The 24,550-nt window shown below is 36.1% G+C and overlaps 7 protein-coding genes and 1 long non-coding RNA gene across 8 annotated transcripts; 4 read left to right on the forward strand and 4 right to left on the reverse strand.

Moving 5' to 3' along the window:
- Positions 1–762: 762 nt before the first annotated feature.
- Positions 763–1,982, forward strand: LOC9312953 (MLP-like protein 328). The gene is made up of 2 exons (XM_002875157.2): positions 763–1,017; positions 1,510–1,982. Exons 1-2 carry the CDS (start codon positions 831–833, stop codon positions 1,776–1,778), a joined length of 456 nt encoding a protein of 151 aa, XP_002875203.1. The 5' UTR covers positions 763–830; the 3' UTR covers positions 1,779–1,982.
- An 8,677-nt stretch (positions 1,983–10,659) lies between these two features.
- On the forward strand, positions 10,660–11,877 carry LOC110228138. The gene is made up of 4 exons (XR_002331752.1): positions 10,660–11,089; positions 11,183–11,238; positions 11,368–11,433; positions 11,793–11,877. It is a non-coding gene; the product is annotated as an uncharacterized LOC110228138 (long non-coding RNA).
- Positions 11,878–12,306: 429 nt separating this feature from the next.
- Positions 12,307–14,841, forward strand: LOC9311272 (MO25-like protein At2g03410). Its single transcript, XM_002875158.2, has one exon. It carries the CDS (start codon positions 12,728–12,730, stop codon positions 13,769–13,771), a length of 1,044 nt encoding a protein of 347 aa, XP_002875204.1. The 5' UTR covers positions 12,307–12,727; the 3' UTR covers positions 13,772–14,841.
- On the reverse strand, positions 13,812–14,789 carry LOC9311273. Its single transcript, XM_002876839.2, has 4 exons — positions 14,561–14,789; positions 14,376–14,465; positions 14,200–14,296; positions 13,812–14,055 (listed from the first exon to the last, which is right to left on the reverse strand). The coding sequence occupies exons 1-4, from the start codon at positions 14,760–14,762 to the stop codon at positions 13,917–13,919; spliced, it is 528 nt and encodes a 175-aa protein (XP_002876885.1). The 5' UTR covers positions 14,763–14,789; the 3' UTR covers positions 13,812–13,916.
- Positions 14,842–14,974: 133 nt separating the features above from the next.
- On the reverse strand, positions 14,975–16,713 carry LOC110228438 (26S proteasome non-ATPase regulatory subunit 10). Its single transcript, XM_021025991.1, has 5 exons — positions 16,458–16,713; positions 15,927–16,059; positions 15,542–15,666; positions 15,308–15,454; positions 14,975–15,214 (listed from the first exon to the last, which is right to left on the reverse strand). The coding sequence occupies exons 1-5, from the start codon at positions 16,647–16,649 to the stop codon at positions 15,080–15,082; spliced, it is 732 nt and encodes a 243-aa protein (XP_020881650.1). The 5' UTR covers positions 16,650–16,713; the 3' UTR covers positions 14,975–15,079.
- Positions 16,714–17,288: 575 nt separating this feature from the next.
- Positions 17,289–18,179, reverse strand: LOC9312954 (nodulin-related protein 1). The gene has a single exon (XM_002876840.2). The coding sequence runs from the start codon at positions 18,027–18,029 to the stop codon at positions 17,478–17,480; it is 552 nt and encodes a 183-aa protein (XP_002876886.1). The 5' UTR covers positions 18,030–18,179; the 3' UTR covers positions 17,289–17,477.
- Positions 18,180–19,480: 1,301 nt separating this feature from the next.
- Positions 19,481–21,814, forward strand: LOC9312955 (probable inactive purple acid phosphatase 9). The gene is made up of 2 exons (XM_002875159.2): positions 19,481–20,323; positions 20,409–21,814. Exons 1-2 carry the CDS (start codon positions 19,637–19,639, stop codon positions 21,669–21,671), a joined length of 1,950 nt encoding a protein of 649 aa, XP_002875205.1. The 5' UTR covers positions 19,481–19,636; the 3' UTR covers positions 21,672–21,814.
- On the reverse strand, positions 21,695–23,530 carry LOC9311274 (F-box/kelch-repeat protein At5g51250). Its single transcript, XM_021026470.1, has one exon. It carries the CDS (start codon positions 23,163–23,165, stop codon positions 21,990–21,992), a length of 1,176 nt encoding a protein of 391 aa, XP_020882129.1. The 5' UTR covers positions 23,166–23,530; the 3' UTR covers positions 21,695–21,989.
- Between the last annotated feature and the right edge of the window lie 1,020 nt (positions 23,531–24,550).

Below are 24,550 nucleotides of genomic sequence, written 5' to 3' on the forward strand. Positions count from 1 at the left end.
TGTGGGCTGCTTACGGATAGATTATAGATATATACCCATATATAGAGTTACGTACCCCAATGAACTCCTCAACTGCATTACGAAAGTTTAGATTGTTAGAGAAGACTGTTAATCACACCGGGCAGGCGAAGATTGTTTATGTTTTGTTCAAATCGGATCGGATCGGATATTCGGATTGATCAGAAATAACATTACTTTAACCAAATAACTCATTGATCAATCCAATAAATAATTATATTCTCTCACAGGTTTCAAAACAGTTTAAGAAATATGGTTTATAGAATATCAATTTTCTAAAACGGTCGTTTTCAGTCAGGTTTTATATCGGTTCATCTATAATCTCTTTTGTAGAAAGACGATAATGATTGTTACCTACCCACTAAAATATGTCTATGGCTTGATTATGATTCTCTAGGCATGTAATATACTTTTTTGGCGACGTTTCAGTGAAATTGTATTTAATATATAGTGTATGTTTAGAGTTCAAGATATAAATCATATCAATAATCATCCGATCCAAATATTTTTTTCTTTAGTGATAAGAACTTAGTAAACGTGAATCACTACACAGTTCAAATCAACCGTACATTTTTAACCACATTAAATTTAGACTTACTTGTCAATAATATGCACGTTTTAATTTCTAATAATGCAAGATGATGACAGAATCGTGGTAAAATAAGAATTTGTCAAATGGTAAAAGACATGTTTTCAAAATTTTAACCGTTACATGCATTCTCTATATAAACGAAGGAGACCAGAATGAAAGTTTGCATCAACCAAACAAACAAAAAAAAATACTTCACTCACTACCCAAAAGAAAGAAAGAGATGGCGACGTCAGGAACATATGTGACGGAGGTTCCTTTGAAAGGATCCGCGGAGAAACACTACAAGCGTTGGAGAAGTGAGAACCACCTCTTCCCCGACGCCATCGGCCACCACATCCAGGGTGTTACCATCCACGACGGCGAATGGGACTCTCATGGAGCCATCAAGATTTGGAACTACACATGCGGTAAAAATTACATACGTGATTTGTTTTATGGAATAACCATTTAAAACATATATTCATCAGAAAAATATTTGTGAAAAAATCTCTTTACCTTGATAGTTTGTTGAGTGTTACACCGGGCCGGCTCAACAATTTTATGTGCCTTTGGGCAAAAAAAAAATTTGGGCCTTTAATTTTTTTTTTTAATATCTTTTTTCTATAAAAAAAATTTGTATGCTATTTATATTAACAAAAATAATTATTAATACTAAAAACAACAAATAAAAAAAATTATGGGCCCTTCTAAATTTTATTTTTATGTTATATTCTAATTTTTTAACACTTTTATAAAAAAAAATTTTAAAATGGGCCCCTTAATTATTAGAACACGGAATTGGACCCCTGGCCGTCGCGCCCGCCCTCCTATCTGAGCCGGCACTGGTGTTACATAAATCCAAACATACATATTATATTATATGGTCCTAGCTAACTTATGAGTGGAACACATATATGAAGATGGGAAAGCGGAGGTGTTCAAGGAGAGGAGAGAGATAGACGATGAGAATATGGCGGTAACGTTCAGAGGACTGGAAGGTCACGTGATGGAGCAGCTTAAAGTGTATGACGTCATCTTTCAGTTCATTCAAAAGTCCCCTGATGATATCATCTGTAAGATCACTATGATTTGGGAGAAGCAAAACGATGACATGCCTGAGCCCAGCAACTACATGAAGTTCGTCAAGAGCCTCGCCGCTGACATGGACGATCACGTTCTCAAAGCCTAGCTAAATCCCTTTCACCAATCAACCCATCACCTATCATCACCCTCATACATATAAGGCTCCTTTTGTATTCGTACGTGTATCATGTATCTTTGTATGGTGTTTTCAATACAGTAAATGGGGGTTCGCATCAGGGGCAGATCTAGACATATATTTAGTATGGGGCACTCTTGTAACTAATAATTAATTTAGAGGCACTTAAATAAATTTTGCACTAATTACTTAAGAAAATTAAAAAACTAGAGTGGGGCACATGCCACACCTTGTGCCTTCCTGCGTCCGCCCCTGGCTTCATTTGTTGCATGTGATGGATTATCACTGTTAACAATCTCCTCTACCTTTTTCTGAAACTCATAAGATACATATTAAAATATCAAGTGTGATTCAAATGCCAAAATGCAAATCATTAGAAGCAAAATAACTCACAATCTTTTCTGCAGCATTTGTATTCACTGGTGTACCATCTTTCTTAGTACATGACTTAACCCAAACCTTTAGGCGTGTCACTTCAGATGGGTCTGCACTAGCAGTTTTCTAAACAAAAAGAAAAGAAACATAAGATTACATAAGTGTTTGAACTTTGGAAAAAGGCTGAGCAAAATGAACAATATAAGTGTAGCAATATTACCATATCTTCTGCTAGTCTAACCATTCCCCTGCGACTACAAGTGTGTGGAATCTGATTGCGCCTTCTTTCCTTGTAGCTATCGCTTACAACCTAACAGATGAATGTTAATTTCTAAGGAAAGATAAGTGAACCTACTCACAATAGATAAATTTACAAATTCCAAATGCATACCTTAAATTCTTTGCTAGTTTTGAGCTTCACAAATTTACGCCAATCAAATGGAGAAATATTTTTAGGTCGCATGTTCATCCTCTCTTGGTTAGTCTTAGCTTCTCTAATGTTTGTAACTTGCCTTGATTTCCAGGACCTCCACAAGCATCCCATCTGCTTAAGCACTGTAACCTTTTGGTACTCTTCATCTAGTTCAAACCTTGCCTGCACTCAAAAACAAAACAGTTAAGTACTCACACCAATATCTAATAAACTTGTAAATTTTACACAAATCTTACCTGGACAGATTTCCAGAGAATTGTCCTGACTTCTTCACCTATTTTTGTCCAACGATCAATTGTGATTGGAACGTGTTCTCTTACCAATGCGCCTACATAGGATGCCAGTTTAACTGAGCCTTTACCAATAGGCTCTCCCATGTTAGTGAACTCTACTCTTACTCTGGTATTTGGATCCTTGGCAATATCCTTCAGCCTAGTTGGTCCTCGATGTCTCTTACGCTTTGGCTCAGCACAATCATAACCCTCAGATAATACAAGCTCTCCTTCAGCCTCTTCCACTTGATCTGGATCTGCTACTTGAACTTCAGCCTCTTCCACTTGATCTGGATCTGCTACTTGAACTTCAGCCTCTTCCATTTGATCTGGATCTGCTACTTGAACTTCAGCTGGTGCTACATGTTCATCCTCATCATTGACTTGTGGTTCAACTGTACCAAGATACTCGACCTCCTCATTGGCATGCTTTGCTTCCTTTTTTTTGTTACTTCTGCATCGCTTTTTCTTATGTTGTCCCATTTTAAATCACCTGAGAAAAATGAAAGAAGAAGAGTTAAGTATATACTGAAAATAAGACATCAAACACACTATGGAAATCAGACATACATCAGACATAGAACAGGCAACAAGGAATGAAAATGATCAAAAAAACTACATTTCACAAACATATATCCCTTCACAATCAGATCTCTCATTCTCAGCTTCATCCAAGTCAACGTCGATGTCAACATTTGGTGGCAATGTGCCAATGTCTGCAACTGAATCTAGAAACTATTTCTGACTGAATCTTCTTGAAGGACCTCTCAATGCAACATACCAAGGTGATGAGTCATCTTCCCTTAGGTAAAACACTTGTTTTGCTTGAGAGGCTAGTATGTACGGATCCCTTAAAAATGAGACTTGACTATGATTCAGGTTTACAAGTGTAAAAACATCTTCTTGCTTCACTCCATTGCCTTTTACTGCCCAGTTGCAGCGGAATAATGGAACGTAAAATACATTATAATCCAGCAAGATAATGTCAGTTATGAAGCCATAGTATGATACCAAATCCACCACTTGGGAAGTGTCTTTTGCACTAGACCTACAGATTGCAGTTGCCTCGTAGAAAACACCACTATTCTGAGTTTTTTTATCCACTAATCTTGTATGAAATCGTTGCCCATTCACTATATAACCAGTATATGTCCTTGCACAACTACGTGGACCATAAGCTAACCATTTAAGTGTTTCTTCGTGTCTGTTTGAATCAAGAGGTATCTAACAAATTAAAAAAGAAAATGTCAGACACCTATATGCTAATTGATAAAGTATAGTGTTCAAGTGAGAGATAAACATGCCTGTTTTTTAAGCCATGATGCAAAATTCTGAGTGTGCATACTCCATAACAGTGATGCATCACGTCTGCATCTTCCATTTGAGTCTTGAAGATTTTGCAGGTGCTCACTAATAAAAGGAAAAATAAAAAGTAGTCAGCCACACAATTTACATATAGCTAAGTAAAATGAACAAGCAGACTGGAACTTACTCCACATAAGATTCAGAGACAGCCATATTCTGGATGACAACCATATGGGCTATTTTTGTCTCCATTTCATAAGATTAATATAAGAGCATGCAGAGATTGGACGCCCCTCAAGTATAGAGTTGTTCTCATACTCAGTGTTTCTATCAACACTTTCCTGAACATTTGTTGCCTTCTTCAAAAATTCACTACAAAACTGTATGCATTCTTCAGCTAGATAACACTCAGCTATACATCCTTCTGGTCTTGCAGTGTTTCTCACAAAATCCTTCAGAACTTTCATATATCTTTCAAACGGATACATCCATCTGAAATGAACTGGTCCACCTAACCGAGCTTCTCTGCCTAAATGTACTGTCAAATGCACCATTATATCAAAGAAACTTGGTGGGAAAAACCTTTCAAACAGGCAAAGGGTTTCAACAATCTCAGCTTCTAGTGCCAAAGCTGCTCCATATCAATTACTCGCTGACACAAGTGGTTGAAGAATGTGCATAAGCGCACAATTGCTACCCTAGGACCTTTAGGTAGCAACCCTCTAAGAGCAATAGGAAGAAGTTGTTGCATTAAGACGTGATAATCGTGTGATTTAAGACCAGAGACCTTACACTCATCTAATGAGACGCCTCTTGATATGTCTGAGCAGTACCCATCTGGACCTTTGAAGTCATAAAGCCGCTTACAAAAGATCTTCTTCTCTGTCTTTGATAGGGACCAAGAAGCTGCAGGAAGGTATGTTCTTTTTCCTTTGGTTTTAGGATGAAAATCCTTTCTAATACCAAGCACCTCCAAATCTTTTCGAGCATTTAGTCCATCTTTGGATTTCCCACAATGCAACAATGTCGATATAATACTTGCAGCCACATTTCTCTCCACATGCATGACATCTAAGTTGTGTCTCACAGGAAGGTCCTATACAACCACCACAGACGCAAGAAGCAAAAAAAATATTAGTCAATGATTTATTGCTGAAATCTGAGATAACACTAGAATAACAAGAATGTATAACACACCTGCCAATAAGCTAACTTGAAAAAAATTGACATTTTCTTCCATCTTGATAATTCCTCCTCATCTACTTGGTCCTCTTCATCCTCCTCTGATTCACTAGACTCATCATCACTATCAGAGCCTGCTTCAACACAAACCGTCCTTTTCCTTTTACTTGCAGATTGTTTCAAAGTCCCAAAGTTATTCTTAAAATTTTTCAGGTTTTGGTAAATTTCCTGACCACTTAATATTCTCCTCTTCCTACCATTTTCAGCTTTTCCATCAAACCAAGATTTCTTCATTCTGAAATGATATGTTGGTGGCAGCCGCTTTCTATGGCACATGTAGACATGTTTTCTGCTGAACTTCAACCACATGCTATCGGTATTTTTCCCACATAGAGGACATCCCATTTTTCCCTTTACTTTGCAGCCAGCTAGATTCCCGTAAGCAGGGAAATCACTAATCGTCCAAAGCAACATTGCCTTAAGAGTAAATGTTGATTTACTGAAAGCGTCATATGTCAACTCCCCATTGTCCCATAGGTGGCATAGATCCTCTATAAGTGGTTCTAGGTATACGTCAATGTTATTACCAGGCTGTTGTGGACCAGGAATTAGCAAAGTCAACATGATGTTCTCCTTCTTCATGCATAAATCAGGAGGCAGATTGTAGTTAACCAACAAAACGGGCCAGCAACTATATCTAGTGTTCTTCATGTTAAATGGATTAAATCCATCTGTTGAAAGTCCAAGCCTCAGGTTTCTTTCCTCAGCTGCAAATGACGGGTATTTGGCATTCGTCTGATCCCATGTTACTGAATCTACAGGGTGACGGAGTTTTCCATCGCTGCTTTTGTTGCTAAAATGCCACCTTAAATCCTTAGCCATTTCCTCAGACCTAAACATTCTCTTAAGGCGTGGGATTATCGGAAAGTACCTTAATACTTTCTGTGGGACACCTTTCTTTATTTCACCAGTGTGTAAGTTAGTCTTCCATCTTGAAGCGCTGCATTTAGGACAACTGTCGAGCTTCTTGTAATTATTTCTGAATAGGCAGCAATCATTAACACATGCATGGATCTTCTGGTAACCCATATCAAAAGATTTCAAAAACTTCTTCACCTCATACAGTGATGTGTGCAACACATTATCCTTTGGTAACATCTCCGGCAATATCTCTAGAAGATCATTGAAGCTCTTGTCAGACCATCCATTTTTTGTCTTAAGTCTAAACAGAGATACAATAGCCGACAGCTTGCTGTGGTTTACACAGCTTGGATATAACGGCGTTTCAGCATCTGCAAGCTTTGCAAGGAACTCATCTTCTTTCTTGTCATCACACTCTGCAATCTTATTCAAGTCAACCTTAGAAGCAAACTCTTCATCCAAAAATTCAGCAGCTTGATATAACCCAAAGACCTCGTCATTCCACTGACTCACTTTGGTATCACTTTCAACCCTAGAGTTTGATTCTCCATGATGATACCAGTCACACCGTAGCTTATATGCCTCATCCATTCCCCTTGTTACAAGATGATCAACAACAACAGAGGCTGAGTGACGATCTATATTGCGACAATCAATGCAAGGACATATAATCATATCTACGCCTCCCAGAGCCGCAGCCACATCTCGTACAAACTTTGTAGCCCCTCTCTCATAAGCAGGATCAACTCTTCAGAGAAGAGTTAAAGGGTTAAAAAAAAAAAATCATTATAAAATCAACTCTTCAGTGAAAAGTTAAAAGGAGAATAAAAAGGAGATGTAAAATCTCCAATTTTTCCCACTAAAACTATCCTATAGAAATAAAAATCTTACCTGCAAAGATGCACCCAATCATTGTCCACCATTATAAATTGTAACCGTATTTTAAAACCTTTAGTACCATAAGAACTATTTCAGATTAAATGAAAGACTCTTGAGACAGATCAAAATCACTTTATATTCAGCCAGAAACTCATATTACCACAATGTAAACAATCGATATAAGTCAATCTAAGAAGAGATCAATGAACTATATATATCAAACACATATCACCATATATTAAACAAATCAAACTTAACATATATATTGGCAAACAGACAGACTATGACTGAAAGACTTTTTCTCAAATGTCAAATGTTCAAGACAAAATAACCCACAATAATGTTCAAGAAAAAAAGCCACAGTAATGTTCAAGATGATACAAACCTGTCGTGTAATAAGAGCCAAATATCAGCTTCACATTCCCATTATTTACACATCAGCACTTGCAAAACAAAAATAAATAGAATGATTATATCAGTTTCATGTGTGTTGTTTATGCAAGAATGTGTTTGACAAGTTCCCTAAATAAGCTAAAGATTCAGAGACCATGTCATTACAAGCACTGAAAAGATCTAAAGATTCTAAGAACAAGTCAATACAAACAGTTGTAATAGAATGTCAACAAAAACTTCTAAATCTCGAGAATAGGTCAATACAAGTTATCTAAAAATCTATGATTTCCGAAAGCAAAATTGTGCATCCTATTTATCAAGCTACGGAAAAATCAAACCACACAAACAAATAGTCCTAATTAAGCAAAGAACACGGACATGCAAAAGATAAAAACTTTGAAGAATCGAATCAGAGAAACCCATAAATCCAGACTTTAAAAAACAAAACAGTTGCCGAGCTTCACGACAGCTAAAAGAAATCTATCTAGGTTAACGAAAGGGATGAAATAAATCTACAAATTCAGAGAGACATGCCTTCGATTTGGGACTAAGAGAGATGGTTTAATCGGAGAACTAGGACCGAAATCAGGTTTTCTGTCGCCGGTACGGCTTTGACGGCGGCTAACTTCAACGACGGCGGTGGCGAGTTCAATCGGTGGCTCCAGGAATCGATTCGTCGGTTTGAGAGAGTGTGGTTAAGTCTTAGGGTTTTCTCAAGCAAAGAGGGGAAAATTAGTCTGTTCGCAAAAAAGAAAAAATTTTCTTTAAGTGTTTGGCGGTATGAGTCATTTTAGTTTCCCGGGCTAGAGAAATTATATCATAGCGTTAAAACCGTGCTATATTAGTAAATTTATTTATTAGCGTTTATAAAACGCTATCATACGAAAACAAAATTTGTAAATAATCTTCAATAGCAGTTGAGTAATCCGTGCTATTACGTTATGCTATCAATGAACAAATTTCTTGTAGTGCATGTGAAGATATGCATCCAGTATTTGATGATGATGTTAACTCGCTCAAGTTAGTATTGTATCTTTTTACAAAAGCTAAGATAAGCCAAATTACAGTACCCACCATTCGACTACCAAATTGTATCAAACTAATATATGAGATGTTGATAAATTTGATAAAATAAATTCTAATATACATCCAATCAATTGTTTCACTTGTAGATAAAATTCACATAATAAGCAAACACATAGAAAAAATGTAATTTTGTTCCATACCATTTCATTTATATGTTCTTTAATTGTACGAAATGTTCACAATCAACATCAAATATTCATTTTAACATTTTTGAGTAAGTTAAAACTTTTTCAAAATTTAAACTCCGTATATATATATATATATATATATATATATATATATATAAATATATATTTTAGAAGTATCATAAGTCTGAATCAATATTTTTGAGGAAATCGAAATCCAATAAAATTTACTAGGAGAAAAAAGTTCTTCAACAAATAAGAAAGAAAGAAAGAAGCATGTGTGTCTGAGAGAATGTGGCTGATTTGCAGCCACCTGCTGCATTCCCGAAGGCAAAGAAGAGATTCGAGCCTTATGTAGATTGCTTAGATTCCTTTGAAGCTTCTGATAGATTGCCTCCCCAAGATTTATTCAGAAAAGCTTGGAATAGGACAAGTGTGGGTAAATTGTCCTTATTAGAAAAGGTTATAGAACAAAGAGATGACTCGGCAGTTGTTGAAGGTTTCTTAGAGAATCGTCGTCCTGTTTTCATAAAATGTGGACCGTTTACATAGGGTAAATCATCAGATATGCAATGAAGTTTGAAATGGGCATGGGAAAAACTTAACAAAACTTAAAATTGATATATTATTCAATAAATTATATAATACGCAATGAACTTACACATTATACTAACCCCATTACATTTTCAACAAAGATTAAAATTTGAAATGAAAATATAAAAAAATAATTTGTACAAAAGTATATAATCATATGGTGTATCGCGGATCTCATCCTAGCCGACGTGAATATTTAACCCGTTATAGGACATGCCTATTTGGCAGATTTGATCCGAATGACAATTTTGGTCATCCAGTTTGGGAAATTTTAATCTTTTTGACGGTTTTTATATATTTTGATAGTTCACATATTTAATCAAAATCTAACTGATTTTTAATCTGATTCACATTCGATCCGGATTTGTCGTCATATCAATCTTTCTTATAGGTGCTTAAATTTTTTAATTAAATTTTAAATCAAAATCAAGGTGTCTCTCTAAAACTCCACATTAGATTTTAGACAAATCCTAATCCTAATCAAAACCATTCAAAACAAAATCTATTGTGTTTTAAAGATGAATCTAGTGAATAATTAAATGTAATAAATGAACTAACAATAACATATAATGTGCACAAGTGAAGTGGTTACATTCTTTGTCCAAATGATCCATTCTCTCAGCCACACATGCTTCTTTCTTTCTTTCTTATTTGTTGAAGAACTTTTTTCTCCTAGTAAATTTTATTGGATTTCGATTTCCTCAAAAATATTGATTCAGACTTATGATACTTCTAAAATATATATTTATATATATATATATATACGGAGTTTAAATTTTGAAAAAGTTTTAAATTACTCAAAAATGTTAAAATGAATATTTGATGTGGATTGTGAACATTTCGTACTATTAAAGAACATATAAATGAAATGGTATGGAACAAAATTACATTTTTTCTATGTGTTTGCTTATTATGTGAATTTTATGTACAAGTGAAACAATTGATTGGATGTATATTAGAATTTATTTTATCAAATTTATCAACATCTCATATATTAGTTTGATACAATTTGGTAGTCGAATGGTGAGTACTGTAATTTGGCTTATCTTAGCTTTTGTAAAAAGATACAATACTAACTTGAGCGAGTTAACATCATCATCAAATATTGGATGCATATCTTCACATGCTACTGGATTGGAGTGATGCCATTAAAAATTTGAAAAATGTAAAATAACGTTAGCTAGTACATATCAAATTTTAGAATTTTCACTGTAAAAACTAAATTTTAAATATGAAAAAGTTGATAGTTATTTAAAAAATATAAATAAATAGAGTTAAATAAACTAATTGTGTTTAGATTATATCTGACCAAATCCGTTATATATCTTCTCCACATATAATAATAACCGCTAAGAAGTAATAAAAGAATCTCTTACTAATAAAAGGGGCTCATTGAGGCATCTCAATGTATCCACATCAGCTTCTCCCAATTTTCTCTCAAGTTGACACGTCAGCTTATTCAGTTTTGTAGCTCTCAATTTCGCTCAACCTGCCACGTCATCAACAATCAATCTTTATTCTTGAGCCAACGAAAATAGGGCTTTCAATCGGAGATGTTTAACGTCTGAGAAAGTCGAGCCGTTTCCCCTTCTTAGCAATCCTTACTCTTAAATTAGAGATGATCTCATAAACGACGCATCTCGCCTGCATACATCATTGAAGGTTTCTCTTTACCTTCTTCCACGATTTTAGAATCGACAGTCTGTATGAACAGAGGTCATCGATCACCTTCTTCTCATTTCCTTCAATATTGAACAAAGCAGAATCCTCTCTGGTTTATAATTTGTCTATAACTTTTTGTTGCTTTAGGTTACTACGGTTGTTTTAATCTCGAGGACATCATCGTCGCTTAATTGAGGTGAAGGGTATGATTTTCATCACACTTGCAACATGAAAATTCAGTAGATTTGTTTTAGTGAAATCTTAAGTGAGTCCTTTTCCATAATATCTTGGATTCCGTTAAAATCTCAAATTGTTTACCCAACCTGAAGTAGTGTATTGAAGAGATGAAAGAAAGAGGTCCAGAAGGATGGATGATCTGCTCAAAAAACAAGATGCAGGTAATACTAAATGTATTTTGTCTTTCTAAGCTCTACATAGCTACATATCTATTTGTTATGGAACTTCTACCCTTAGGCCGTAGCCATCGCAAATCATTGAAATTTTTTTCGTCTGCAATTCACTTATTGCGATGAAATTAAGAGAGCGGGAAAGTGATGGTTATGATATCAACTGTACTCCCTATGAATTTTTCCAATTATATTTTTGTTGCTATTATTAGGATTTCTGTGCAAAATATTAATTCTGAATCACGACGTTAGAGTTCGAGTCATGAATCACTCCATGTAATTGTCATAAATTTCACTCATCATTTCGTCTACCTTATTTGTTATGTTGTATTCTTGAAAATGTCTTTCAGGCTTCTAAAACGAAGGACAAGACAATTTCATTCTAATACGAACCACCACCAGGTTGTTGCTAACGTTTGTTGTAATGGCATTGACTATATATTTTTAGGTTACAGTCAATTTGATTGATGAAAGCTTGTCATTCTGATTTAAGTTTTTCTTTACAACAATATATTTTCAGTTTTACTGCATATGTTTGAATATGTTTGAATGGTAGTCCCTAATCCATTGATGCCCAAAGCTTATTTGAAGAAAATACATAATCTCATTGTCTACGCTTTCCTATAGTCTTTGGAGAAAACTAATTTCACAGGACATGTTAATGGCAAGAAAGAGAAGGAGTTTTAAACAATGAACCACAAAATTGTCTAAACAAAGAGGGTTCTTGCTCTTTCCAAAAGTGGTTTATCAAATGTCTACCCGCCCGGATTTTCCCCTAGTGCAGAATAATAATAATAATAAGCTTCAAAATCTAATTATGTTTTAGACATCAAAGATTCTTCAAACTAACCACAACGAAAATTCAGCGCGGCAAAATTAGCCAATCAAAGACCCCATTTTTAGGTTTGTTGTCTCTTGCTTCTTCTTTTCTTCAAAGAAGAAGATTTGAGAGAAACAACATTTTGGATTTCACAACGAAACCCCTGAAAAAGCTTTTGAACAAACCCTAGAAAAAAAGACAAAGAGAGACATAGATTTTTAGTTTTTGTCTGATTCTGATTTTGTTTTGAGGTTAACAAAAAGGAGAAACATAGGTGCGTGTGTCTCCAGAATCGGTGGTGCTAAACGACACGGAGGCTCCGATTTAGCTCCGTCGTCAAAGCACCACCGTACACGGAGCCATCTACGCGTCGGATCCACCGATGATGATTCCATCAACATTACATTTAGCGGGAAGCTTAGCAGTTTAAGCGGAAACCTCGGAAACCATGGCGGAAGCACGAGAATGAAAGGTCTCTTCAAGAACAAATCACGTCTTCCTGGTGAAATCGTTCGTCAGACTCGAGATCTCATTGCTTTAGCCGAATCCGAAGAAGAAATCGATTCGAGAAACTCGAAAAGGTTAGGGATTTGTGCGGAATTGTGTCGAAACATTAGTGATTTGAAATCGATTCTTTATGGTAATAGTGAAGCTGAGCCTGTTCCTGAAGCTTGTCTTATGTTAACTCAAGAGTTTTTCCGAGAAGATACGCTTCGTCCTTTGATCAAATCTATTCCAAAACTTGATCTAGAAGCAAGAAAAGACGCGACGCAGATTGTTGCGAATTTGCAGAAACAACAAGTCGAATCTCGACTCGTTGCTTCTGAATATCTTGAATCGAATTTAGATGTTATTGATTCGTTAGTCGAAGGTATCGATCATGATCACGAGTTGGCGTTGCATTATACAGGAATGCTTAAAGAATGTGTGCGGCATCAGGTTGTTGCCAAGTACATACTCGAATCGAAGAATTTGGACAAGTTTTTCGATTATGTTCAGCTTCCGTATTTTGATGTAGCTACCGATGCTAGCAAGATCTTTAGGGAGCTTTTGACGAGGCATAAATCGACTGTAGCTGAGTATCTTACCAAGAACTACGAGTGGTTTTTCGCAGAGTATAACACGAAGTTGTTGGAGAAAGGAAGCTACTTTACGAAGAGACAAGCGTCGAAATTGCTTGGAGATGTGTTGATGGATCGTTCGAATTCAGGTGTGATGGTTAAGTATGTGAGCAGTTTGGATAATTTGAGAATCATGATGAATCTTTTAAGAGAACCAACCAAGAACATTCAGTTAGAAGCTTTTCATATCTTCAAGCTCTTTGTGGCGAACGAGAACAAACCAGAGGACATTGTGGCGATTCTCGTGGCGAATCGGAACAAGATTCTTCGTTTGTTTGCTGATTTGAAAGCTGAAAAAGAAGATGTAGGTTTTGAAACTGACAAATCATTGGTTATGAATGAGATTGCTACACTTTCTCTTCTCGATATCAAAACCGCAGATCGATAATAAAAACCGTTTGTACACGTATTTTTGTTGTTTCGTCGTGTTTTGTTTTGTAACCATTTGGATTTGGCATTGATAACTTTAACAATTAGCATAGATTCTCTCTAAAGCCATTCTTGCAAAAATACAATTATGTGATTCCAAGTTTTTATTCAACACCAGTCTTCTTTTTCAACATTGTGATGAATTTCTCCTTCTCTTCATCTGTCATTCCTGTAGTTGAACAATCTCCAACTCCCCATTCTGCTCCTCTTAGACAATATTTGTCTTGAATCTCTCTTTCATTCCTAAACAAAACAGAACACAAAACCAATTTAACACATGTCCATGTTTCAAGATTTTGAAAACAGAGTTTCAAGATTTGCAGCTTCCACACAACTTTGGCTCTATAACACTAAAAAGACCAAATGGGTGTGTGTAAAGTAACTTACTTTTCTTTGTTGAGTTTGGAATTCTCAAGTAGTTTCTTGAGAAGTGGAGATTCTTTGAATCTGGCATCGTTCTCTGCGTAGTACTTCTGGTTCCTTGCTGCAATTAAGAATCTTTCTTCTTTAAAGGAGACAATACACTTCTTGTTATAGAATTCAAGAATTTGAAAGATTGGTACCATTGAAACGGTCGAGGAATTCGATTTTTGGTAATTCGGGACCAGGAACTGATTCTATACCGGGAGATCCCGACATTAGTCCTGCTTCAGCTGAGGAGGATCCATACATAGACATTCGATGATGATTATGATGATGATATGCATATACATTGAATGATAAGAAAATTGAGTAATAGTGATGTTACCGGTACAAGGAGAGAAGAGAAGGGTGAGTGAGGCAGCGAGAGGGAAGGTGGACTTGCAGAGAAGATGGTGAAACGGTGATGGTGATGATGATGATGATGATAATGAGCATATAGCCATGGAGATTCGAGGATTATGAACTACTCTCGGTTCATGGAGAGTGAAGCTTGGTCGAGAGAAAGAAGAGATTTTGGTTTGCATCATTTTGCCTTTAGATTTTTTGTGAGGAGGGTAAGTGACTTCTTAAGAGATAAGAAGGGATATATATATATATACTTTTTAATTCTTTAAAAAGAAAAACATTTTGTCTCACTTGTTCTCAAGTGTCCAATGCTTACTAAGTTGAGGAAAAGAGCATTAAATTTAAGCTTATTTGAAGAATTTTTTTGAGAAGATTTCAAAAGAAGAACATGAACAAATAGAGAACAATCCTTTTATTATATCCTGATATTGAAAGAACAAAGAGTTTAAACAAAACAAGACTCTCATGTTAGTGAGTTTTAAAGCGATTCAGAGTCATTTTATCCTTCAAGCATGGCCTTTGCAGCATCGATAAGTGCAGGTCGGAATTCGCTGGTAGCTCGGCCTAGAACAGTGTAACCTTCTTTGTCTTCTACATCCACATCTGCACCATGTCTTATAAGCAGTAACGCAACCTGATGCATGGAAATATAGAAGAGAAGCCCAAAATTTAGGAAACTGTGAACTTTACAAAAATGCTGATTAAGGTCGATTAGATCGAAAATTACCTGTTTGTCATCGCATATGACCGAATGCATAAGTGCAGTTTGACCCATTTTATCCGTAGCGTCGATCTCTGCACCTTCTTCAATAAGAAATTCACAAACTTCTAACTTTCCCACGCTTGCTGCTCTGTGAAGCGGAGTACAACCAACCTGAAAGTCACAAAAAGTTTGTTTATGTGTTGACAACAAGTTAATGATCCACAAGCATAAAAAAAAAACATTAACAAGCTACAAAACCTTGTCTGTGATGTTGATCTTTGCTCCGTGTGTTAATAAAAGCTGAGCAATCTCCAACCAGCCTTTGCTAGCAGCATAGTGAAGAGCAGTGCGACCACCGTTGTTTTTGGCATTGACATCAGCACCTAAACACAAGTTAAACGTCATCAAATGTACACATCTTCTCAATCATGTAATAAATTGAAACAAGAGCTAATCACTGCAAGAACTAACACACACAAAATTCACTTCACAATAGGAGCTTATTTTCCCAATTCCCATGGAGGACTATTACATATTCAGAGATCAACTACTCAGGACTGCGAAAGATGATACCTTTATGATAGCAAATCAAGATTTTACCACTTTCAACAACAATAAAACACACAAAGATTATGTAACATACCTCTGGTCAAAAGCACTTCAACGAGCTCAGCATTACCGCTGCTAGCAGCAGAATGCAAAGGAGCCCAACCTTCATCATCCTTGCTATTGATTATAGTCTTTGCGTCATCTGAACTTGATAGCAACTTAACTATCTGCAAATCCCACATCCATAACCACTTAAGTTGACATCAACTTAACTTAAAACCCACTTCTCAAAAACTAAAATCGATAAGGAACTAACAACAGCACAGATTCATGTGGTTTTCAAAGCCAGACTCAAAAACTTCCCTTAAGGTTTCTCATCAGTTATAAAACCAGATTATGCAACTAAAATAATACAACTTGATTTCCTACAGATTCCACAACCATAAGCATTACTTCAAAGACAAAACCCATTCTTATCAATAGAACCCAAATCGCTAAAGAGCTTGCAACACAACGAAATTCTTTGTGCTTTTCAGAGCCAGATATAAAAACTATCGTAGCTAAAGAGGTTAAACTTCTATCTATAACTACAGATTAGTACTTAAAACAGTAGAAAGGAACATACTTGAGAATGACCGAAAGAAGCAGCGACATGGAGGAGAGAGCGACCATCTTCGTTTGTGAAATTGAGAGATTTAGAGAGCTGTTCTTGAGATAATGACATGAACAACGATGAATCACCCCATTCCGCTGCTTTGAATAGCTCTTCGTCTCTGATCTGCTTCGACTCTTGTTGCTTTGGAGCATCGATTTCCATTGTCGTTCAAACTTTTTTCCCAAGTTAGAAGAATTCTGAATTCGGAATAAATTGGTTAAAAGTGTATAAAAGATAACGACGACACCTAAGTGTGATTAAATAAAGAAAAAATAATGGACTCGCATAGTGGGCTCGTTTATGGGCCTTTTCAACATACTATTTCTTGTTTTTTTTTTTCCGACATACTGTTTCTTGTCCGAATAAAACATTTAATTGATTCTCACAAATATCACAAAAATAAGTTTTATTAAATATTAAATTTAGAGATGATGAAAAAAAAAAAAAGTTTTATTAAATTTAGCATACAATTTCGTTTTTAAAATAGTACAAATTTAAAATTAAAAAACTAATATAAACATTTATTACTGGTTTAAATGATCGTAATTTAAAATTGTAATTAATTTTATTATTTTACATAATTAGATGAAGATAAAATAATAATTGTTATGTAAACTTACTAATGCTAATTTTAAAAATTTGTGAAATATATAATATTATTATACACAAAATTTGTTTTAATGCTATTTTAGGATATTTCTTTTTTAAAAAATAAGTATTTTTTATTTAAAAGTCTATTTTAATTTGATTAATCAGAATTGATAACTTCCAATTAGGGTTCTGATTAGACAAAAGAGTTGCTTTTAACTTTTGTAAGAACTAAAGAACCACTTATAGAGGTAGTCAACATGATACATGATGTTTAACATCATAATGTTCCTCCATCATACACAAATGACAAATCCAACAGTTAATAATTCAGAAAACAACAGCTTAAATTCTAGAAGATAAATTACTAACATAATTATTTTTTAATAATTAGAACATTAATCACTTCATAAAACCTTGAGCCATCTTAGCATAATCTCCAAACCCATGGCCACCTCCGGACTTCTTCTCATCTTCTTTCTTAGCCGCCGGTGCTCCACCGCTGACACCACCATGGCTTCCACCGCTGCCAACACCGCCTTGGCTACCGTGGCTTCCACCGGTGGAGGAGTGAGAGTGGGAAGTTTCGTACTTGTGGAGATATTGTTCAGCCTTTTCAAGGTACTGACCAACACCGCTCTTTTCATCGAGCTTACCGTATCTAGAAGCGGCGTCTAAGATATCAGCGGTGGCTCCGGCGACTTTAGCTTTGTCAAGCTTGTCTGACTCGTTACGAGCAGCGGCTTGAGCTGCTTCGGCTACGATCTTGGCACTAGCCATGAGCTCGGCGTTCGAAGCTGGCCTATGTGTTGATTGATCAGTGTTGGAAACTGGTTTATGTGTTGTTGGATCGGTGTGACCGGGTTTGTTTTTGTTGTGGTTTGGCTCCGGATCAGAGTTCTCCGGTTTCTTGTCCGAGAATTTCTTCTTTACTTGATCGGTGAAGAAATCCATGTTTTTTTTGTCTCAAAGAAAAAAGTTTTTTCTTGTCTTGAATTTGGAAAACGTACAATAACACAAACAACTTATCCGGGGGATGATATTTATTGAATTTCGGGAAATTTTATTTGGCCACTAGTTTTGGTCTCCTTTTTCTTTATCCACTCGTTAATTGGATATTTATTATAGTCACGATTCTTACGCCATAGATCTACTTTTCGACTTTTGTTGGTGAATTTTACATTTTGTTTTAATGGTTGATTACATTTTGACCATTTCGCAAAGCTCGACCATCAGAACCGGTCTTGATAAATTATTATCTTGATTCTTGAATCTTGATCATACATTTACTTTTATTGGTGGATTAGTACTTCTAACTTTGTATATTTTCCTACATAAATGCTACTAGTATAATCTTCGATTCTTGATCATAAATATTGACTCTAGAGCGGTAATATTCTGGTGTATTTACTACACAAATTATGGATTGGTTGACGCATTGATGTGTGGCACGGAAAAATGGGTCCTCATGCCACATCCCTTAGTCTATCCAAACGCTTGACAATTTATGATTTTGTCGGCAGAGTAATTAAACTATTCAAATGAAAAAAAATAATTAAACTATTCAAATGAGTTTTAAATGGGCCTAATAGAAGAGAGCTCAGATGGGCTCATTACTAACCCATTGATAGATATGTTTTCAGCCCACTGTTTGAATCATTCCATAGAAACGATGTCGTGGGTAAAGAAAAGGATGTGCTCATTTTCACCACACTTACTAATTTTTTGTCAACAAGATGACCACATTATTATGACAGAACAGAAGTGAACAAAATCTAAGACCAAGAAGAAGAAACTGTATAAAATATTTATACATAGAGAAACTTATGTAGTATTATAACTTAATCAGTGGAAGTAAAGTATGAAGAAAAAGAGAAGAACAACAGGAGGTGAAATCTCAAAGGAGTGTCATGAGAACACAGATCCTATGGTTTCTTTACATTTTCATTGAAACCATTGAGTTTGTGTTCTCAGGTCACCCCTTTGAATCTCCCCTGTTCCTTTATTTTACCTTACCAAAATTATTATTCATACTCTAATTTGTGAGATTTATTGTGTTTCTGGTTTTTAAGGGCATAGAAAGATTTTGTGCTTTTGTTCAAAAAAAAAATAAAAGAAAGATTTTGTGCTTTTGATTACACATTTATATATACAAAGACAAAGCATTAAGCATATCCTACATATATACCTTAACAAATTAATCCCTAGAAAAAAATAAAGGAATAAATCATGTGTGATTTGACAATGAAACTGGTTGATAAAATCAAACTTGTAAATTTGGAAAAATAATTAATTCCATAATGTTTTGTTTTTATTTTATTTCTTTTTTTTTTTTTTTTTTTTTTGAAACCTTTTTTATTTTATTTCTAAATAGCATATTTTTTTGATGGTGAAATGTCATAAATCAGGTTTGGTTTCAATTTCAAACAAAATAATGACTTCATAATCACTCAAAAACTCTTCTAAATTTATCAGTAAAACCCAAATACAAACCCAACTGATAAAACAAACGTTGACTTTTGACTAACCACCATCACCCGCCGCGTCAACCACCGTAAATCATGATCGCCGTTTACTCTCTGGTCTTCTTCTTCCTCTTAATCACCTCTGTTTATTCCAAAGTCACAATTTCAATCTCTCCACAAACCTTAAACCGATCCGGGGACATAGTCGTGATCAAATGGTCCGGCGTCGAGTCACAGTCCGATCTCGATTGGTTAGGAATCTACTCACCACCGGACTCTCCTCACGATCACTTCATCGGCTACAAATTCCTCTCCGATTCACCCAATTGGAAATCCGGGTCGGGTTCAATTTCACTTCCCTTAACCAATCTCCGATCAAATTACACTTTCCGGATCTTCCATTGGACCCAATCCGAAATCAACCCGAAACACAAAGACCATGATCACAATCCTTTACCCGGAACTCGTCATCTCTTAACCGAATCAAACCAGTTAAATTTCCGGTTCGCCGTTAACCGACCGGAGCAGATTCATTTAAGTTACACAGATAATATCAACGAGATGAGAGTGATGTTCGTAACCGGAGATGGAGAAGAACGAGAAGCTCGATACGGCGAGGTTAAGGACAAGCTCGATAACATAGCGGTGGCGCGTGGGGTTAGGTACGAGAGAGAACATATGTGTCACGCGCCGGCGAATTCTACAATCGGATGGAGAGATCCAGGTTGGATATTTGATTCCGTGATGAAGAATCTGAAACAAGGGCTTAAGTATTATTATCAGGTAAGAATCAAAAACCCTTAAAAGTTTGAATCTTTAGGGTTTTTCAGAATCAAAATGTTGACTTTAGGGTTTTGTCATTAATCAGGTTGGGAGTGATTTAAAAGGATGGAGCGAGATTCATAGCTTTGTTTCAAGAAATGAGCATTCAGAAGAAACTTTAGCTTTCATGTTTGGAGATATGGGATGTTCTACACCTTATAGAACATTTATCCGTGGAGAAGAAGAAAGTTTATCAACTGTGAAATGGATTTTAAGAGACATTGAAGCTTTAGGTAATGATAAGCCTGCGATTGTATCGCATATCGGAGATATAAGTTATGCGCGAGGTTACTCGTGGATCTGGGATGAGTTCTTTGCTCAGATTGAGCCTATTGCTTCTAGAGTGCCTTACCATGTTTGTATTGGTAACCATGAGTATGATTGGCCTATGCAGCCTTGGAAACCAGATTGGGCTGCTTATGTTTATGGTAAAGATAGTGGTGGTGAATGTGGTGTACCGTATAGTGTTAAGTTTAATATGCCTGGTAATTCATCGGAAGCTACGGGTATGGTTAAGGGACCTCAAAGTCGGAACCTTTACTATTCTTATGATATGGGTTCAGTTCATTTCGTTTATATTTCCACAGAGACGGATTTTCTTAAAGGAGGGAAGCAGTATAGTTTTTTGAAGAGTGATTTAGAGTCTGTTAATAGGAGCAAGACACCGTTTGTTGTTGTACAAGGGCATAGACCGATGTACACTACAAGTAGGAAGATAAGAGACGCTGCGATAAGACAGAGGATGATCGAGCATTTGGAACCGTTGTTTGTGAAGAACAATGTGACTGTTGCTTTATGGGGACATGTACATAGATACGAAAGGTTTTGCCCGATTAGTAACAATACTTGTGGTGAACGTTGGCAAGGAAACCCTGTTCATCTTGTGATTGGTATGGCTGGAAAAGACACACAGCCTATTTGGGAACCGAGACCTAATCACCAGGATGTCCCGATCTTTCCTCAGCCTGCTAACTCAATGTACCGCGGAGGCGAGTTTGGGTACACTCGTTTGGTTGCTAATAAAGAAAGACTCACTCTTTCGTATGTGGGAAACCACGACGGAGAAGTTCATGATGTTGTTGAGATTTTGGCTTCAGGGGAAGTTATTAGCGGTAGTGATGATGGTAAAGACTCAAACTTTGGATCTGAATCTGACTTTGCAGTCTTGTGGTACATTGAAGGAGCAAGTGTGATGGTTGTGGGAGTGATTTTGGGGTATTTTGTCGGTTTTTTTAGTCGTAAAAAGAAAGAATCAGGAGTTGGATCATCTAATGGTAGTTGGATCCAAGTGAAAAACGAGGAGACATGATTCAACTGATTTGTTTTTGTTTGTTTTGTTTCCCACACAGATTTGTATAGCATTCTTATCTTACCAGGGACCATCGAAAAGATTTGTATAGTGTTAATTTGTGATCTTGCTCTCAGTATGTTAGTGTTCGTATTTCTTTCAAATAGAAATTTTCTTTTATTTGCTTCAAAGACATTTTGAGTGACATCAAATGATTAGAAGTGAAACAATAGACAGACTTATTCATCAATAGTTGCATACACACCAAAAGAACATAAGCATTCCAAATAAAAATGATACTACCAAAAGAAAACACATTCAAGGCTTGTGACGCATTCATCAAAGAGTAACAGCAAGAACCTTCTCCAAAACAACATATCCTACAGGGACGGTAAGCACATCACCAAACCACTCAATAATCCCCCAAATTTCATGACATTTGCGCCTTTCAAGAGCTATCTCTGCACACCGGATCATCTTCTTATAGCCGCTATCAGGTCCACAAGAAGGCAAATCCTCCTCCCACAAAACCGCTATCTTTCCACCATAACCAGCCAATTTAATATTCGCACCAGAACCGAACTCAGGTAGTCCTGCCAAACCTTTCAAATCTCTCCACCTACTTGCCTTAGTGTCATACCATCTGAACACTCCATGAGTACCAGAGTACAAAACATTCTCTATCTCGCAATAAGCTGAAAACTTATACTGATCTATTTTTCGTCTAACCCTGTCCCATCTACCTTTCTTGGAATTGTAAACAACCGCCTCTTTTTGACCGAGAGTCACCACATGAAACTTTCTGTCAATACATGTGGTTTTGCATTCGTAAAAATCGCCTTGTGTCTCGCTGCAAGTAATGGCCTCCGGATCCCAAATTTGGGTTTCAGTGTCGAACACCTCGACCGAATTCTTCGAGTTATTATCACCATCTATGGAACGTCCTGCTACGTATATCTTTCGATCAATGACACTAGCAGAAACCGAACATAGCCCCTCCCGCAAGCTTGGAGCCTCGCGCCACGTGTGAGACCGACAATCCAGAACCGAGACGCTTGAGGAAGACTCTAGGTAGCAGGATCCTGCAATGTTATAAATATTAGAACCAACCGCCACAAGACTCGAAGAGTGCAAAGGAGGAGAATGTAAATTTGGGACTCTAGCCAAAACATACCCACTTGACTTCTTAGTGGTGCCATTGGTTAGGGTTTGATCAGGTTTCCGACAGAGGGTGAACCAGCTAGTGTTCGTATGATGATGAGGATCTTGGAACCGTGAACACACATAAAGACAAATCTCGGTGTTGCCTAAGAGTGACCGAACCTTGTATAGCTCCGGTGAAGATAGGAGAGTTCTAAAGCTCTTGGAGACGAGACATAGAATCGGATAGTACAATCTTGAGACGCGTGCAAAGATGCTGAATAGCACATCATCGGGAAGTGACGGATTTGAGGTCGATTGCAACGTCGGCGACAGCTTCATCTTCTTCCTCATATTCTTTTCCAGGAATGACATTGACGAGATAGCCTTATTTGTGTTCCTGTGAGGTTTTAAATTTAACTTTTTTCCTTTTTTTTTTTTCTTTTTCAGCAGCGGTTTATAGAATGAAAATTAACAATTTTCAATACCAAAAATTCTGATATAATGAAAAAGTTTAATACACAAATTTGAAAACTTAGCCTTTATTTTACACCTAAATAGTGTACATTGAAAAAAAAAAATTCAGAATCCATGAAAACTTTTCAATTACTTCCCCTTCAAGTTACCATCATCATTTGGAAGTTGGTCGAAGATCGTTGTTCTTGATCCAACAATCTGATGTGAGTCTCTGACTATCAAACGAAAGGTAGAGAGTAGGCCTCTGTGACAGAGCAAACAAACAAAAAAATCTAAACCTAAAAAGCTGAGACTTAATTGATAGAAAAGTCAAGAGTGTCAATTAGCAGCGAAGTGTACCGTACCGTTCGAATTAAACTATGTAATTAAATGTATAAACTATATAAGTTCATTTGACAAAAATCCATTTACATAATTTTAAATCGAATCACATTTTTGGTTAAAATTATAGAATATAAAAAATATATAGTTTTTCATCGGGAAAAATGTCGTTTTATCTCCCAACTTTCAAAAAGTGGCCAATCAATACGTCAACTTCATATGTGGCCATTTAAAACATGAAATAAACATTGACTAACGTTTGAGACATGGAAATTCGTTGACCAGGCCAAAATAGACATGCCGTTATCAGTCGTTAACGGAACTTCTAACGCCCATTATTACCCGTAACGACTCTGTTAATCAACTTTCAAATTGTGGCCATTTTAAACATCAACTTCATATGTGGCCATTCAAAACATGAACTAATCGTTGACTAACATTTGAAACATTAGAATTCGTTGACCAGGCCAAAGTAGACATGTCGTCATCATTCGTTAACAGAACCTATAACATCCGTTATCACCCGTTAACGACACTGTTAGTATGTCCAAAAAGATTTTTTCCAAATGAAAACACCAAATCCCCAAATCTATTTCTACAACAGCTCAAACAAGATGAATAGTCCTATTATCTCTATCTCCATTTCAGAAAAGCTACATTTAGTCTAGGCCCGAACCCGACCCGAACTCGAACCCGAACAAGTACCCGAACATACCCAAAATATAAGTACATAGTTATAATATATTAGTAATATTTATACTTGTAATAACCTAAGTGCCAAAATTATTCGGATGTTAAGATATTTTCGGGTGTTTTAGCTACTTTGGGTTAGATTCGGGTTAAAATACTTGGGTTTTATAGATTTTTTGATTATTTTTCAATACTTTGCATAGAATCGGATACAAAATTTCTAATATTTGGATACTTTGGGTAAACCTGAATCCGAACCCGAAATACCCGAT

The sequence above is a fragment of the Arabidopsis lyrata genome (genome assembly GCF_000004255.2).
Source record: "Arabidopsis lyrata subsp. lyrata unplaced genomic scaffold ARALYscaffold_5, whole genome shotgun sequence".
Lineage (NCBI taxonomy): Eukaryota > Viridiplantae > Streptophyta > Magnoliopsida > Brassicales > Brassicaceae > Arabidopsis > Arabidopsis lyrata.